Source organism: Podarcis tiliguerta (genome assembly GCF_965153285.1).
Source record: "Podarcis tiliguerta genome assembly, chromosome: 5".
NCBI classification, from domain to species: domain Eukaryota; kingdom Metazoa; phylum Chordata; class Lepidosauria; order Squamata; family Lacertidae; genus Podarcis; species Podarcis tiliguerta.
In genome coordinates, this window is record NC_139538.1 from 96,963,173 (window position 1) to 96,978,148 (window position 14,976).

The following is a 14,976-nucleotide window of genomic DNA, read 5'->3' on the forward strand; positions in this document are numbered from 1 at the left end:
ATTTGTTATCAGGCATATGATACATTTTTGCAAGCTTGACTGGTGTCATGTACCACCTATATATCATTTTCATTATGTTCTCTCTTAAGGCATTACATGCCGTAAACTTTATTCCAGTGGTCCACAACCTTTCCCAGTCAGCAAACATTATGTTATGGCCAACGTCTTGAGCCCATTTAATCATAGCCGATTTCACTTCCTCATCCTGTGTGTTCCATTTCAGCAGCAAATTATACATTCTAGACAATATTTTTGTTTTAGGTTCTAATAGTTCTGTTTCCAATTTTGATTTTTCCACCTGGAAGCCAATTTTTCTGTCCATTTTAAATACCTCCATTATTTGATAATAATGAAGCCAGTCTCGGACTTTACTTTTTAGTTTGTCAAAACTCTGCAGTTTCAGTTTGTCACCATCCTGTTCTAAGATCTCCCAATACTTCGGCCAATTTGCCTCCATATTGAGTCTCTTTACTGCCTTAGCTTCCATTGGAGACAACCACCTTGGGGTTTTGTTTTCCAAAAGATCTTTATATCTAATCCAGACATTGAACAGTGCTTTTCTGACAATGTGAATTTTGAACATTCTATGCACTTTAACTTTATCATACCATAGATATGCATGCCAGCCAAATGCATTATTGAACCCTTCTAAATCCAATATGTCTGTGTTTTCAAGAAGTAGCCATTCCTTCAACCAGCAGAAAGCTGCTGCTTCATAATAGAGTTTTAGGTCTGGCAGGACAAAGCCCCCTCTTTCTTTAACGTCTGTTAATATTTTAAATTTTATCCTTGGCTTTTTGCCCTGCCAGACAAATTTAGATAGATCTTTTTGCCACTTCTTGAAACAGTCAGTTTTATCAATAATCTGCAGTGTCTGAAACAAAAATAGCATTCTTGGCAATACATTCATCTTAATTACAGCAATGCGCCCCAGTAGTGAGAGTTTCAAGCTAGACCACGTATCTAGATCCTTTTTTATCTCCGTCCAGCATTTCTCATAGTTGTCTTTAAATAAGTTCCCATTTTTTGCTGTCATAGTTATTCCCAAATATTTAACTTTCTTCACTACTGTTAAACCTGTTTCTTTCTGAAACCTTTCATTTTCAATTTCTGTCAGATTTTTTGTCAAAACCTTAGTTTTTGTTTTATTTAATTTAAAGCCTGCCAATTGGCCAAATTCTTGAATCAGTTCTAAAACTTTTTTTCCACTAGATTCTGGCTCCTGCAACATCAAAACCAGGTCATCTGCAAAAGCTCTTAATTTATATTGTTTAGCTCCGACCTGTATCCCTTTAACCAATTGGTCCTTTCTGATCGTATTCAGCAACACCTCCAGGACCGATATAAAAAGTAGTGGGGAAATTGGGCACCCTTGTCGTGTTCCTTTTTCTATTCTGAACTCTTCTGTCAAAACATTATTTACAATTAATTTAGCTTTTTGTTCAGAATAGATTACCCCTATACCATTTTCAAATTCTTGGCCTACCCCCATGCCTTGGAGATTCTTCTTCATAAAACTCCAAGAGATATTGTCAAAGGCTTTCTCCGCATCCACAAATATCAGCGCCGCTTTTGTATTTATATTTTCCTGTAAAAGTTCCAAAATATCAATTATATTTCTTACGTTCTCTGATAGATGTCTTCCTGGGAGAAAGCCTGCTTGATCTTTATGAATCTCCTCTGTTAGTACCTTCTTCAATCTTCTCGCCAAGATATCCGCAAATATTTTATAATCCACATTTAACAATGATATAGGCCGGTAATTCCTAAGTTGATGTTTTTCAACGTCTGTCTTTGGTATAAGAGTCACAAAAGCTTCTTTCCACGATTCTGGAGCCTTTTTCCCCTGAAGTATTTCATTACATATTTCTTTTAAGGGTTGAGTTAGCCAGTCTTTCAATGATTTATAATATCTTGCAGTCAGCCCATCAGGTCCCGGAGCTTTGCCTAGTTGCATATTTTGGATGGCACTCTCTATCTCTTGTTCTGTTATCCTACTGCTCAGTTTAAGTTTGTTTTCTTGCGATATTTTTGGTAGCCCATTCACTTTCAAAAATTCTTCTATCTCTGTTTCTTTCTGTGGTTGTTGAGAGTAGAGCTTTTTAAAATATTTTTGAAAAGCACTCCTGATCTCGTTGGGATATTGCAACATTCTTCCTTCAACTTCCACACTTGTAATAGTGTTCATTTTTTGTCTCTTCTTTATTTGCCATGCCAATAACTTTCCACACTTATTTGCCGAATCAAATGTTCTTTGTCTCATCTGTTTGATTTTCCATTCAATCTCTTGGTTTATTAATTGCATGTATTGTACTTGATACAACTTTATCTCTCTTAATATTTCCTGTGATTTTGGGTTTGTTCTCAATCTCTTTTCACCTTCCTTGATCTTATCCAAAATCTTTTCTCTTTTTTCCTGTTGTAATCTTCTCTTGAGTGCATTTTGTTGGATCAAAAAGCCTCTCATAACCGCCTTACTTGCGTCCCATATAATTCTTTTCTCCACCGTAGTGTTCAAATTTATTTCAAAATAATCTTTCAGAGTTTTCTGGGCTTTCTTCACAAATTCCGCATCTCTAAAAAGAGAGTCATTCATCCTCCATCTGAAGGATCCAGTTGGTTGTAAGTTCATTACCATCTTAATAGCGTTATGGTCGGAGCAAGTCTTTGGGCAGATTTCCACCTTATTTATCTTTGGGGCCAGTTCTCTAGTGGTCCAAATTTGGTCAATTCTAGTCCAAGTCTTTTGGGCTTCAGAAAAGAAGGTTCCCTCTCTTTCCAGGGGATGTTTCGTTCTCCAAATGTCAATCAAATCCAAGTTATCAGTCATTTCAAAAAAGGTTTTCGGTAGTCTCCCATCTTTGGTAACTACCTGTCTTTGTGCCTTATCCATATTCGTTGAGACTACTCCGTTCATATCTCCCATTAGAATCACATTGTACTCCATATAATCCAACAATGTCTCATGCAGTCTTTTAAAGAATTCTGATTTTCCTTCATTGGGTGCGTATACGCCCACCATCAAATATTTCTGTCCATGATACTGTATTTCAATAGCCAAGTATCTTCCTTGCTCATCTTTAAAAACAAATTTTGGCGCCAGGCCTTCTTTAGCATAAATTACAACTCCTCTTTTTTTAACTTTGTCCGATGAGATAAATTCTTGTCCCAACTTTTTGTTAATTAAAATTTTTCTGTGAAGCCTGGTCACATGTGTTTCTTGCAAGCAAATCAAATCCACATGTTCTTTTTTTAATATGTGAAAAATGGATTTCCTCTTCCGAGAAATGTTCAAACCATTACAATTCCAACTCAAAAGCTGCAGAGACATGTTGTATTATTGTTATTCTGTTCCTCCCGTTGCTTCTGATAACTTGTCTTCTTCTGCTCCTGGTGGAGTCTTTCCATCCAAATTTAGATTCAATATTGCCTCTGCTGTCTTCTTCCTTCTTTCCTCTAGTAGGTCTGCTGTCCCTTTCTGTAGGTCCTCCCCGCAGGCCTCCAAAAAACTGTCTCTGTCTTCCACTGACTTTATTTTAATCTTTCGTCCTTTGAAACTAAAGGAGAGTCCTTCTGGGAATTCCCACCTGAAGATGATATTATTTCTTCTCAGCAAGGTCACCAAGTCTTTATATCTGGCTCTGAGATCGAGCAAAAGTTTGGGGATGTCTTTAAAAATTTCAGCTCTCGATTGAGAAATTTCCAAAGGTTTGTGAAAATGCAGACCTAGGATCTTATCCCTCTCCTCCTTGGATCTTAATGTGATCAGACAATCTCTGGTTTTAATCTTTTTACTTGCTCTTCCCAGTCGGAAGGCACTCAAAATTTTTATTTCTTCCTTTTCTGGATCTAATTCCCAAAATTTCACAAACTCTTGTGACAGGTAGTCCCGCAGGCTCTCCTTGATACGTCTTCCGTATCAAGCCCATTAGCGGCTTAGCGCTATTAGCGGCTTAGCGGGCTTAGCGGATCAGCTGATAAGTGGCTTAGCGGATCAGCTGTTAAGCGGCTTAGCGGCTTGGGAAAAGGGGGGGGGAGGAAAAAAAACCCACAGGAACTCGCAAGACATTTTCGTCTTGCAAAGCAAGCTCACAGGAAATTCGTTTTGCGAAGCACCTCCAAAATGGAAAACCCTTTCGTCTAGCGGGTTTTCCGTCTTGCGAGGCATTCGTCTTGCGGGACACCACTGTATAGTTAACAAAGTAAAATTTTAAACACATTGCAGTTTTGATTCCCAGAAATATATACCAGGGGCATTTGTGTTTCATCCAGCAGAGTTTTACTGCTGCTGAAGGCAGATGAGCATAAAGGTCACAAATCCAATACATTTAGGATTGGCACTGCCCATAAGAAATCCAGTTGCAGCAGACTTAACTTAAACTTACAAGAACTTATAATAAGACTAAAACATTAACACTAAGCATACTATATACAGAACATCACACCAGAAGAAAAGAGAGATAAAGCGAAACCCAGGCTCCTTCTGGCTTCCAGCATGACCCTGAGTGAAAGAGATAACAGAACCAGTTTAAACCAGCTGTTTAGGAATAACCTAAACATCAGGAATCTTCTTCCTGTTTCTAGGCAGAATAGAACATGAGTAGGCAACCTAAGGCCAGGGGCTGGATGCGGCCCAATCACCTTCTCAATCCGTCCTGTGGACGGTCCAGGAATCAGCGTGTTTTTACATGAGTAGAATATGTCCTTTTATTTAAAATGCATCTCTGGGTTATTTGTGGGGCATAGGAATTCTTTCTTTCTTTTTCAAAATATAGTCCCCCCCCCCCCACAAGGTCTGAGGGACAGTGGACCGGCCCTCTGCTGAAAAGATTTGCTGATCCCTGGAATAGAAGCTTGCTTGTCAGCTAGAAACTTCCAGCTTGTATCACACAGAGAAGCTTCCAGAACTCCCTTGATCTTGAATCAGTTAGAATAGGATGAATACTTTCTTCACCTAATAGTTCAATACTTTCTTCACCCAAAAATGCAAACGGACATGCTGAAGGTATTGATAGACAAGGCAGTATTTTCTCAACCTCAGTCCTTTCCATCAGTCACATGAAAACTGGCCTACCCTACAAGGTTAGTGGAAAGATTATGGTTGCAGGAGGTCTGGTAGAGGCCACCAGCTCCTCAGTGGGCCAGGCTGAGGCCCTGAGCATCTGAGCTGACTGTCCTTATTACACAGTTTCCTGTGGCAGCTCAGGACCTTGAGTCCCTTCTGTTTTTGCAGTTCTATGATTCTAGTTTGTTAATCCTTATTTCATATTCTCAGTGTTTGCCAGGTTCCAGTTCTAAGAATGAGATGCTTTATTTAAATTGGCTATTTGTTCCCAAATATAGGAAAGTTTTTTTCCTCTGGCATGCTTTAATGTTTTGCTCTCAAAACCTAATTTTGATCATTATATTGGAGCTCTCTGTTTTTTTCATTACAGTGGTACCTCGGGTTAAGTACTTAATTCGTTCCGGTGGTCCGTTCGTAATCTGAAACTGTTCTTAACCTGAAGCACCACTTTAGCTAATGGGGCCTCCCACTGCTGCTGCTGCTGCGCCACTGCTGCACGATTTCTGTTCTCATCCTGAAGCAAAGTTCTTAACCCAAGGTACTATTTCTGGGTTAGCAAAGTCTGTAACCTGAAACGTATATATCCCGAGGTACCACTGTACTAGCCAAGTCTAAATGCTACAGTTTCCCTTAGACAATCTATGATTACTTTCTGATGTTAACATTCTGTAACTTTCTAATGGTAGACCATTAAAAAACTATGTTTAACATTTATTCATCATTCTTTCATCTTTTCCAGGATAGCGACATGCTTGCTTGCCATAACTACTGGCACTGGGCTTTGTATTTTATTGAAAAGGTATGTGGATGCTTCTGTAACTGTATTGAGTCTGCAAGAAAATCCTTTCAATGCATTTCATTTGCTGCTATCCTTTCATCTTTCATCCTTTGACTACCCTTACACTTAAGTTCCTTATCTCATTTTAGTTTCTTTAATATATTTGTATCTCACATTCACACAAAAATTGTTACGGACAGAGAGCATTGACATTTTTCTTCATATTGGATACCTGACTTGAAGTTTTCTCATACTTGGGAACAAGTACACTCCCGCCTCATATTTTGCACTCTCTCATCACCCCCAACCAGTGCAGGAATGTGATAAATTATTCTTTACAGCTGGGAAAACCAGATAGTGATCCATGGTGAGGTCAAAATATTTGCTAGGGTCTTTAAATTCTTTTCTGCCCTGAATGCTCTGCAGAATGACAGGGTGCCTCTTGTGTCTGTCTACAGTTAGAGACTTTAATTAGTAAGAAGCAGTGAATTTGATCTCCAGGCCAACTTCCTTTCCATTTAAGTGCTCAAAGCAATGTATAATTATTTTATGAACATATAGAACTCATTTGAATACAGTAAAACCAATGGCAACACAGCATGATAACACGTGATAGCCCATTTCTATAGTAAGGTTGTGCCTGCCTGCGAGTCACTTATCTTCGCTAAAATCAGCTGAATGCGGGTTTAGAAAATGAAGTGACACATGAACCAAGAGGAAGGGACAAATACCCCTTCCTCTTGGTTCATGTGGGAACCAATGACACTGCAAGCAATAGCCTCCAGAAGATCAAAAGAGACTACGAGGCTCTGGGCAGGAAATTGAAGCAATTAAATGCACAAATCGTCATCTCATCTGTCCTCCCAGTTGAACGACGTGGCCCAGGGAGAGAGAGGAAAATAGTGGAAGTAAACAGCTGGCTTCGCAAATGGTGTAAACAGGAACGGTTTGGATTCTTAGATCACGGACTGCAGTTTCTTGAGGATGGACTTCTGGCAAGCGATGGGCTGCACCTCACAACGGTTGGGAGGAATGTTTTTGCCAAAAAACTAAGAAACCTCATCAGGAGGGCTTTAAACTGACTAATGTGGGGGAGGGAGACAGTGCTCCTGAAGGTAGGAGTCTATTAATTGATGAAGATGATCATCCAAATGTCATAGACCAAATTGAGCAAACAGCAAGCAGACCTAGTGGTGGGAGGAAAAAATCCTTAAATAAGAGACACGGGGGAATGACTAATGGACTTCAATGTCTGTACACTAATGCACAAAGCATGGGAAATAAACAAGATGAGCTTGAGCTCTTGATACAGCAAACTAAATATGACATAATAGGCATCACTGAAACCTGGTGGGATAAGTCCCACGATTGGAATGTAAAAATGGAGGGATACAATCTATTTCAGAGAAACAGACCAGACAAGAAAGGAGGAGGAGTGGCGTTATATGTCAGGGATGTGTATACCTGTGAAGAGATCCAAGATTTAGAACCTCAAAGCCAAAGTGAGAGCATTTGGGTCAAAATTAAGGGAGAGAAGAATAATAGTGACCTCATTGTGGGAGTTTACTATAGATCCCCAAGCCAAACGGAGGACATAGATGATGCCTTCCTGGAACAGATGGCCAAGCATGCAAAAGGAAGGGAGATAGTAGTAATGGGGGACTTCAATTACCCAGATATTTGTTGGATGTCAAACTCAGCCAAGAGCATAAGGTCAAACAGATTCCTCACTGGCCTTGCAGACAACTTCATTGTCCAGAAAGTGGGAGAAGCAACAAGAGGAACAGCCATTTTAGATCTGGTCCTAACCAATGTCGATGACCTGGTTAATGGGGTAGAAGTGGAAGGATCACTAGGCGCAAGTGATCATGCTCTTCTGAAGTTTACTATACAACGGAAAGGAGCAGCCAAGCATACTAGGACTCAATTTCTTGACTTTAAGAAAGCCGACTTCATAAAACTTAGGGAAGTGCTGGGTGAGATCCCATGGACAGTAATACTAAAAGGAAAGGGAGTTCATGATGGCTGGGAGTTTGTTAAGAGGGAGATAGTAAAAGCACAACTTCAGGCAATACCAATGAGACGGAAACATGGAAGGTGCCTAAAGAAGCCAGGGTGGCTATCTAAAGAACTTTTAACTGAGTTAAGATTAAAAAAGGATGTGTACAAAAAATGGAAAAGGGGGGAAACCACCAAAGAGGAATTCAAACAAATAGCCAGCACGTGTAGACACAAAGTCAGAAAAGCTAAAGCACAGAATGAACTCAGGCTTGCTAGAGAGGTTAAAAGCAACAAAAAAGGCTTTTATGGGTATGTTCGTAGCAAAAGGAAGAACAAAGAAACAGTGGGGTCACTCAGAGGAGAAGATGGTGAAATGCAAACAGGGGACACAGAAAGGGCTGAACTCCTCAATGCCTTCTTTGCCTCAGTCTTCTCCGATAAAGAAAACAATGCCCGACCTGAAGAATTTGGAGGAAATGATTCAGCAGAGGAAACACAGCCCAGAATAACTAAGGAGATAGTACAAGAATACTTGGCTAGTTTAGATGTATTCAAGTCTCCAGGGCCAGATGAACTGCATCCAAGAGTATTAAAAGAACTGGCAGATGTGATCTCAGAACCACTGGCAATCATCTTTGAGAATTCCTGGAGAACAGGCGAAGTCCCGGCAGACTGGAGGAGGGCAAATGTTGTCCCTATTTTCAAAAAGGGGAAAAGAGAGGACCCAAATAATTACCGCCCAGTCAGTCTAACATCAATACCAGGGAAGATTCTGGAGCAGATCATTAAGCGAACAGTCTGTGAGCACCTAGAAAGGAATGCTGTGATCACCAATAGTCAGCATGGATTTCTGAAAAATAAGTCATGTCAGACTAACCTGATCTCATTTTTTGACAGAATTACAAGCCTGGTAGATGAAGGGAACGCAGTGGATGTAGTCTACCTTGATTTCAGCAAGGCATTTGACAAGGTGCCCCATGATATTCTTGTAAAGAAGCTGGTAAAATGCGGTCTTGACTATGCTACCACTCAGTGGATTTGTAACTGGCTGACTGACCGGACCCAAAGGGTGCTCATCAATGGTTCCTCTTCATCCTGGAGAAGAGTGACTAGCGGGGTGCCACAGGGTTCTGTCTTGGGCCCGGTCTTATTCAACATCTTTATCAACGACTTGGAGGATGGACTCAAGGGCATCCTGATCAAATTTGCAGATGACACCAAACTGGGAGGGGTGGCTAACACCCCAGAAGACAGGATCACACTTCAAAACGACCTTGACAGATTAGAGAACTGGGCCAAAACAAACAAGATGAATTTTAACAGGGAGAAATGTAAAGTATTGCACTTGGGCAAAAAAAATGAGAGGCACAAATACAAGATGGGTGACACCTGGCTTGAGAGCAGTACATGTGAAAAGGATCTAGGAGTCTTGGTTGACCACAAACTTAACATGAGCCAACAGTGTGACGCGGCAGCTAAAAAGGCCAATGCAATTCTGGGCTGCATCGATAGGAGTATAGCATCTAGATCAAGGGAAGTTATAGTGCCACTGTATTCTGCTCTGGTCAGACCTCACCTGGAGTACTGTGTCCAGTTCTGGGCACCACAGTTCAAGAAGGACACTGACAAACTAGAACGTGTACAGAGGAGGGCAACCAAAATGGTCAAAGGCCTGGAAACAATGCCTTATGAGGATCGGCTAAGGGAGCTGGGCATGTTTAGCCTGGAGAAGAGGAGGTTAAGGGGTGATATGATAGCCATGTTCAAATATATAAAAGGATGTCACATAGAGGAGGGAGAAAGGTTGTTTTCTGCTGCTCCAGAGAAGCGGACACGGAGCAATGGATACAAACTACAAGAAAGAAGATTCCACCTAAACATTAGGAAGAACTTCCTGACAGTAAGAGCTGTTCGACAGTGGAATTTGCTGCCAAGGAGTGTGGTGGAGTCTCCTTCTTTGGAGGTCTTTAAGCAGAGGCTTGACAACCATATGTCAGGAGTGCTCTGATGGTGTTTCCTGCTTGGCAGGGGGTTGGACTCGATGACCCTTGTGGTCTCTTCCAACTCTATGATTCTATGATTCTATGATTCTAAGTGCTTCCATACCATCCTGCAGCACTGCTCAGGCTAAATAGGCATGAACCTTCAGTAGATGCCATGGGAAGCCCCATTAGAACAACACATGAAGGAGCAACTTGTGGGTGTGGCTATAGATCATGGTATGGCTTTTCCGCTCTATGGGGAGCTGCACTCCCTTGGGGATAATCTACTCCCAGGAACTGCATTCTGGTGGCAGGCAGTACCTTGGGTTGTATACCTCAACACCGAAGCAGCTGTTTCCCTGGGGGCAAAGGGTGGTAACTTTGTGGCCAATGTGCAGTGCCCCCACCCACCAACAAAACTACATTTTCTCTTACCTGCACATTTAAAACATCTTTCAGTTTGTCAGAAATCTGATACAGTAGTACCTCGGGTTAAGTACTTAATTTGTTCCGGAGGTTCGTTCTTAACCTGAAACTGTTCTTAACCTGAAGCACCACTTTAGCTAATGGGGCCTCCCGCTGCTGCCGCACGATTTCTGTTCTCATCCTGAAGCAAAGTTCTTAACCCGAGGTACTATTTCTGGGATAGCGGAGTCTGTAACCTGAAGTGTATGTAACCCGAGGTACCACTGTAGTCTAATTTATTGATCCCAATGCATGGTTAATTACAGAAGTTACAATATGATGAGTTGACTGTTTGCAAATGCACGAATAAAATGAAATCCTCCTTGTTCTTGTAGGGTGACTACGAGGCTGCTTTGACAATTTATGACACTCATGTAAGTATGAGCAGCATACTTAACAGACACGTGAAACCATATTTGTGCCTTTCCTTCTGCTGTATATAGGCTGGCATTTTCACTCCCCATTAAAATAACTATAATTTCAGCACCAGGAAGAACATATTTTCTCAGAGCTAAGTCCTGGCTTCAAGGGGAATTACACCCTGGTGGGTGTGTATAGGATTGCAGGCTCATGCTTGATTTTACAACATTAGCCAGATACAACATAATAGATGCAGATTTGATAATCCAGCCTACTTTGTTGCAGAATTTGAGCCAGTTTGGTCCATTTTTTAAACAGTGCTTTAGCTCAGAATATACATAGCTCTGCTTTACAACCTTGATTTTGTAAGATGAAAGCATAGTTCAAGTGTTTCGGGGGGTTGGCTAGTTCATCTGCTTTGAACTCTCTTGAGTTTGCACTAAAACGTTGTTTCTGATAGTTGAGATGCACTCTTTTTTCTTCTGAAGTAAATTTGGAAGTTCTCTTCATTGTTGCATTAGAAAGGTTTACCCTGGGAGTATGTAACAGAAGGAAATAACTCCTTGTAGAAATTATTGCTCTGGACATTCATTCTGATTGAAAGAAGGCAAACTCAAGGTAGCAACTTACACAGAGGTACAACTGTTGAGTCTCCTCTGTGGGTAGGAAATGTTCTGTCTCGATTGGGAAGGTTAGCTTTCAGGCAGGGGTTTCGCAGAATTGCAGGTTCCCTTCAGAGGCTCCTCTGTGGAGAGGAGCCTTGGGCTCACAGAATCCTTTTCATTATTTCATTGATCTCTCACATGGGACTTCCCATTGTTACATGTGGCATTGCTATGGCCAGGTCACAATTTGGGCATTAACTGCACTATGGGTTGCTAAAGGAGGTGTGTTGCTGGCACATCCTAGCTTCCTGATCCACATTGGCCTGGCAATCTGAGAAGTAGCTTTTCTATAGTTCTGTGTTATGTGAAATAGAAAGCGCCTTGTATCTTTATCAACACCCATGTCTTTCTTCCTATCATAAGCATTTGTTGGGCTATTTCAGTCTTCCAAAGAAACATGTAACTTCTATTAATTCTTTTAATTTTTATATGTGGTTTTGGATCAACAAGAACAGCAAAAGTATGTGGTGCTCTCTCTCTCCCAATGAGACTTTCTAATCAGTTTTGTGAAAGAACAGTCCCTTATTGAATTAGAAGAACTGGAGATAGAGAAGCAGCAGCAAAAAAGAGTCTGTGTAAAGAGGAGGAGGAGGAGGAGGAGAACCAAACTCTTCTTACACGGATGGTGCTCAGAGGTTCACAAGGGGATGGAGGAAGTGCAAAGTGCAAGATAGCTGTCTCCTAAAGCACAGTTTAAGGAGAATATTAGAAATCTTAAATCTGGATTGTGAGGCCAATCCAAATTCTGAATGCTTTGCGGTTTACAGATTGCTCCCAGGTGCCAGTTGAGTGGAACCATGCTGGATGTTGTTGACAATTGCTCCATGCTGTATCGGCTTCAGTTAGAAGGTAAAAGAGAAACTCTGAAGAGGCTGTGCTCTTGCCTATTTAGGCTGGCAACAGTTTTCTTTTTATTTTATGCATTTGAATCTCTTTGCTCTACCTTTCACTCCCTTCCCTGGCTAAACAGAAGAAGGACTGAAAAAGAGCTGGCCTGATCAATACTGTGCATGAGCTACTATAGCAGATCTCACAATTTTCTTGGCTACTTTTCTCTGCCCCTCCATCTCTTTTGTTTTGTTTCAATGTATTGGGTACCCATACCAACTGAATTGGGTTAGAGGCAGCTTCCAGTCAGCAGTGACTGAGACATGAATCCATATAGCCAGTAAAGGATCCTCCAGACATCATTTTTATTGCATATGCCTAGTGATTTGTGTTCAGGACAGTCATAAGTGAGTCCACTTTCAAGACTTTCACCTGCAAATCTCTTGGGGCTCCTTCATTTCCAATCCTGCATCGTCCTGTTGAAATCCCATAATTTTTCATACAACAAATATTTTTTGTACTACTTTTGTTTTGTTGTGCTATAGTCCTCCAGACAGCAATAATGTGGAAGCATTGCAGAACAAATTAAAGCAGAATAAATCAGCCACTAATACAGCATTATTATGTCAAAAACATGTTACAGAATAATCTCAAAATCAAAAAACCACTCTGGAGAAGTCCTAAATGCTTATGTATGAGTATAGACATTAAAGTGCATATAAAGAAGTGTTTTGCACTCAGTGGCTTTGCAGCAAAAGCATCTTTACTCCAAAGTATGTTCCACTATTTCCAGTGGGGTCTGCTCTGAAGTAAATGTGCATGGCCATTTTTAATATTCTAAGTTGCTTTTTAAAAAACGTGTTAACTTTTCTCCTAGGTCTGAAGGTTGGTGACAGGTGGAAAGCAGTAAACCAGCTGACAAAAAAACATGCCAAAGATCACATCCTGGTTTTCAATGATGCTCATATTCTGATGTCTTCATTAGGAGCCCAGGACCACAAAACTACTGATGAACTCTTAGCAACTCTTCATGAAGTCTCCCAGTAAGCAGCAAACAGTTTTATGAATAGGCATTTTCTTCTTCTTAGCTTTTGCCCCCTTTCAGGGGACTGGGTGGGCACTGAATGCCATGTGAAACCCCCTCCTTAGAATTTCTACTCAGTGTAAAGATGGAGCTGCCAGACTTCAAGAAGATGTGCGAAGGGTTGAGGGCAACCTTGCACCTAACCCCTGCCCGACCTTGCTTCATGCTAGGAGAATGTACAAGGAGATCTTTTTTTGTATTTAGAGCCAAGTGGAGCTGAGTGAGACATGTCTACCCTGTCTATCTCAAATGGGGTGCTTTCTCTGCTGCAGGAGGGGAGAGGATTTGGCTGTTACTCTCGTACTTGCTGTCAGCGGGTACAAAACAGACGTGTTGGGAAATGGTTAGTTTGCTTATTTTAGATGTATAGCCCAGAAATACCATGAAAGCTCAGCTCAAGCACAGGAAGGGAAAAAATAAGCACAATGCAGTAAGATGTCATCTAAATTATGGAAATTTCTCTATTGCCCAATTTAATGCTAAGCCCTAGCAGGCAAGTAATGCAGTTCTCTCAGAAAGGCACTCAGGCTATGCAGCGGGAGGAAGAGCCACATTGAGGGGTAGAGCAGTCTCCCTTACATTGTGCCCTTGCTATCTGAACCCAGAACAGAGATTCAAAAGTGATAGCTTGTTGCTGCTTGAAGATGCTGTAAGGTTTACTGTAGTGTCCAGGGCGGACTTCGGTAATCTTCTGTAATATGGTGCCCTGTGCAGGGCCAAAATTTGGTGCCCCCAAATGGAACTTCTGTTATTGATCTTCTCAGTTTTGCAGCCCCTCGGCTCAGCACCCTGTGCTGGGGAACCCCCCGCACCACCCTGAACCCAGCACTGGTGGCATAAGCATTTGTGGGCCAGAGCCATTTAATCAGATACATAAAATGATCACCCAGATGGGTAAATAATGAATACCTGGTCATGGTGGAGAAAATAATTGTGCCTTTAAAAAACAAACAAACACAATGAGGCCAAAATTTCAAGCAATGCAAGAGTCAATGCTGTGCAATCTCTGCAAAATGGGATAGAAAATATAAACAAATGAGTAAAATGCAATCAACATGGATGTGACCTAGTCCCCAACTAGCCACTGGTGATAAATAGCCATTGCAAGATGGCTAGTGTAAATAAGTGAGCAAGTCAAATCATTCCAGTACTATTGTGGAACTAAACAATAACCATAGCATTACGGGCTTAATCATCTGTGCATCTTCTGTTGTAATATATATCATTGTCTGCCAACAATGTCCCTCCAGAAGGCCAAGCAGGTTGATCTGTATATGAAGATAGACAGACGCAGTTGAGATACATGAAAAGGGAACACTTGGAAATCTGCCTGGGAAGCATTTCTTTCTCCCACAACATATTGTAGCAGACCTTAAAGTTAATTTTAAAAAGTTTCAGAGGAAGACCACTCGGGAATTGGAATTGATTAGCAAATTAGATACTGTGGCATTTTGTCCCATAAGTCCAGGGAATGGCTGGAGCTTCCCAGCATCTCATTATCTTCCATGTGTCCCAAGTGTGTGTCTCCGTGCGATGCTTTTAAGATCTTGTCTGTGCACACCACACCATACTGAAGTGTTAATTAGGTATTATTTTGTCAAACAAAATGAGTGTTGCTTAACAGCTGTATATAATCTGCTTAAAGATATAAACTGATGCATCAGGTTGGTGGTGTACGACCATCCAGGTAAAATAAAGCAGCTAATTACAACACAATTCCTACAGTAATTACGGTATATTCTGTTAAA

The 14,976-nt window shown here is 41.1% G+C and overlaps 1 protein-coding gene across 8 annotated transcripts in view; it reads left to right on the forward strand.

Moving 5' to 3' along the window:
• TTC38 (tetratricopeptide repeat domain 38) overlaps window positions 1-14,976 on the forward strand; it is an 84,672-nt gene that overhangs the window by 62,677 nt on the left and 7,019 nt on the right. For all 8 annotated transcript variants that reach the window (XR_014511355.1, XR_014511356.1, XR_014511357.1 and 5 more), the window contains 4 exons: window positions 5,805-5,864; window positions 10,627-10,665; window positions 12,084-12,165; window positions 13,022-13,187. Coding sequence is in view for 4 of the 8 variants with exons in the window: in XM_083440808.1 (XP_083296934.1) it covers window positions 5,805-5,864; window positions 10,627-10,665; window positions 12,084-12,165; window positions 13,022-13,187 (347 nt within the window). In the remaining 4 variants the exon portion in view is untranslated. The remainder of the gene's footprint in view (window positions 1-5,804; window positions 5,865-10,626; window positions 10,666-12,083; window positions 12,166-13,021; window positions 13,188-14,976) is intronic.